General features: G+C 52.1%; 2 protein-coding genes across 2 annotated transcripts; one reads left to right on the forward strand and one right to left on the reverse strand.

The window, feature by feature from the left end:
* Positions 1–134: 134 nt before the first annotated feature.
* CTAM01_17190 (serine/threonine protein kinase-20) lies at positions 135–506 on the forward strand (the record flags this gene model as incomplete). The annotated part of the gene is made up of 1 exon (XM_060533179.1): positions 135–506. The coding sequence occupies one exon, from the start codon at positions 135–137 to the stop codon at positions 504–506; it is 372 nt and encodes a 123-aa protein (XP_060372242.1).
* A 612-nt stretch (positions 507–1118) lies between these two features.
* Positions 1119–3015, reverse strand: CTAM01_17191 (uncharacterized protein; the record flags this gene model as incomplete). Its single annotated transcript, XM_060533180.1, has 3 exons — positions 1119–2353; positions 2410–2745; positions 2796–3015. The coding sequence occupies 3 exons, from the start codon at positions 3013–3015 to the stop codon at positions 1119–1121; spliced, it is 1791 nt and encodes a 596-aa protein (XP_060372243.1).
* Between the last annotated feature and the right edge of the window lie 153 nt (positions 3016–3168).

Below are 3168 nucleotides of genomic sequence, written 5' to 3' on the forward strand. Positions count from 1 at the left end.
TTCTCGATTTTGGACTAGCTACGACGATGGATGAGAAGGAGCTGCCCGGTGGTACCCCTTGGTATGTCCCGCCTGACCTTATTGTACAACGAACACGAGGGACCCCGGGCGACGTATGGGCCTTGGGTGTCACAATGCTTTATGTGCTGGGAAAGATTACTCTTCCGGAGAAGACCACAAGAGGTTGGCTCATCCGTAATGTGACAAATCGACACGGGGAAGCTCGTGAGCGCTTGCTGGGCTGGCTCGATAATGTCGCTAGCGCTAGGGTCAGGTTAAATCGGTCTGATATGGTGGAAAAGACCGTTTTCAGGATGCTAGAGCCCGGAATCGATTCTAGACTCCATGCTTCAGAGATCGCGGCCAGCGTTGAGGATTTGAAAGAAACCTTGGGCATCAAATTTCACTCCTCAAACTTGCAACCGCACTCGGTCGGGGACAAGGGAAAACCATCTGAGGTGAAGGATCTCACGAAAAGAAAAGCTCGGTGGACAACGTCCGACTAGCCAGTTTCCCTGACACATTTGGGGGGCTGCATGTAACCGGGTAGTTTCGATCATTGCAATCGGCCGTGCCATCTTTCAACTTTACGAGTTCTGTTCGCTGCCAAGACTCAGTCTCAAACTAGCAGATGTCAGAGCCAAGATCTCTTCCTGATTCATGGTCTTTGACAACGTCTACAAAGTCAGATAGTCCTCCAGGCTTTTCTTTCAGACATAGCTTTATGGCCTCATCACGCAAAGATTTTCACAAAAACACTTTATATACACTCCACTCAAGCAGGCACGACCCTCATGCATTTGTCAGCACGCTTGCTGCACACGCAAAAGACTGCTTCGGCATGCCTGCTCATGCAGAATGCCGCCCAGGCAAAGCTGCCCACGCATAAACACGCTCGAGCAGAGCCGCCTGCGCAGGAATGCGCTCAAGCGAACGCAAAAGTCCACTTGGGCAGGCTTTCGGTCTGAACAGTACAGCCTGGATAGAGGAAGCCACGTGTCAATCGACACTAATTCCAAGAACACAATTCGTGATAAAGCCAAGAACGGAGAGTGACAAGAATGAGTACGGAGGAAGACATAACAGTTATCTAATAAAAGCATATGCCGGGAACTAGCCTATCTCATTTGCCTCTTTCCTGGCCTCTTCTTCTGCTTAACCATAATCTTCCAATGCTGAAGAACAGCCTGCTCGCTTCGATCCAGTTTCCCAGCAATCCACGACCACTCCTTTTCCTCCTGAATCCATGCGCGGAGACGTAGTTCGTCCAAGTGTGTCCAACGTAGACGCTTAGTCATTCCAGCCCTTTTTCCGGGAATTTCTGGGCTGACGCTGAGATCGGAGCTGCTACTTTCGCTTTCGCTTCCACTGGCGCCCTCGCTGTCATTATCTGAGTTATCCGAGCTCTCGTCGTTTTTGACTGTCTCGGCGTTTGACGGCCCAATGACTGCCTCCACTGTGTGATCATGGTTCCTTACGCCACAGGAACTGCTCTTGCTCCTGCTCGTTGCGTTGTGTGAAAGCTTGGTGGCATGGTCCCTGATGAACCCAACGAACAAGTGAAGAATGTCCAATCCCTTTTGACTGTTAGACAGATCAGTCATACTCCCAGCGATAGCCTGGACGGTGTCGCTCATCCGCAGCAAAGGTTCGGCAGAAAAGCCGCACGTATGGCATGCGACTGGGTATAGACCCACTGAGGTAGCAACAGGAGGGGAGGGTACTCGGTTGGAACTTTTGAGGCCAGTTTTTTCGAAAGAGCGACGACCAAGGAGAGATAAAGTCGTTTCAGTCATGATTGGCGGTCGTTGCCTCTGTCGAGATGGCAATGCGCGCAAAGTCCTGGCTTGTGGAGCCGGCGATGCTGTCTCGCTGCCAGCATTTCGTGATCTCCTTCGTTTAGACGAGCGAAGGTCATGGCTCTCGCAGTCGTCTTCGATAGCCCCACGACCTCGTTTTCCCCGGCTGATGATGGCATCACCACCTTGCAGGGAGACGGAGGCGTGATCGGAGGGTGGAGTAGGAAGTGCGATAACCTCTGCTTCGGGGTCTTCCACCCTGTCCAGCGGGACGGCGGAAGCGTCAATTAAGAGACTGGGGGCAGAGCTTGTTGCGGAAGACGGACTCCCCGTGGAGTCGGGCATTGCGGGATAGCTTCTGGAGAGGATCTGTGATGCGGGCATCTCCGCCGAATCTTGAAACGTAGACTCGGGTCTTAGGACCACCAACTCTGTAGTACAGGTCTCACTATGGGTATCATCGTGAGAGCTACTGATTCCATCGTTGGCCAAGCCATCAGCATCACAGCTTTGCCGGGGTTCGCCGCTCTTGCTCATCTCTTCATCCGCAACGACTGGACAATGTTCCTTAGTCCCAAGCTACTTCGCATCTTGGATACGGGTCGCTCACCTATGTTCCTGTCACTAGCAAGAGAACTCACTGGGCGGAGTTGTCCTGTTGTACGTCTAACCAGGCCGGAAGCCACGGAAAGGTCTTCAAGCGAAGAATTTGCCTCTCTCTGAGAGGCGAGTTTCGTAGGATGGTCAGGTAAGGGTGTACGAGGCGACCAGCGTTTCGGGTGCAGCTGGATATTACCGGGAGAGAAGGATCCGGTCGTTGCCGTCGTGATATTATCCATCTCAGAGGGTAATATCGAGGCCTGTGTGGTGTGTGCGATCTCGGCCGTGTCGAGACTTTTGAACTGATTGAAGTTGGGGTTGAAATCAGGAAAGTTATGGAAATCGCCTATTGATCGTTAGTCATTGCCTAAAAGGAGGAATGCGATGGAAGCATACCTGACGTATAGCTGATCATTTGGGCTTGCGCCACCCCTAGATTTCTGATATCTCGTTCAAGCGTAGTTGGGCTGGTTGGTGGGAGGAGTGATTGTGGCTGCTGCTGCTCTTCACGCTCTCGTTGGCGTTTCAATTGTGTGAGCTTCTGCTTGCGCTCCATTTTTTCGTAAAGCCTTCCCATAGACTCGACATCCAGCTGTCTGAACTGTGGCTTGACCATCGTTGGTTAGAGAAGAAACGTCAAGTTAAGTGTTTTGGCATGAGCTGGCTAGTGTGAAAGTGAGGAAAGGAGGGCATTATATAGGACGTCCGTTATCCGTGTGGCGATGGGTCCCCATTCAGGGGCACGACGGCTGGGCTGAATGATCCGCCC

Source organism: Colletotrichum tamarilloi (genome assembly GCF_030869305.1).
Source record: "Colletotrichum tamarilloi strain Tom-12 chromosome Unknown Scaffold_397.1, whole genome shotgun sequence".
NCBI lineage: Eukaryota > Fungi > Ascomycota > Sordariomycetes > Glomerellales > Glomerellaceae > Colletotrichum > Colletotrichum tamarilloi.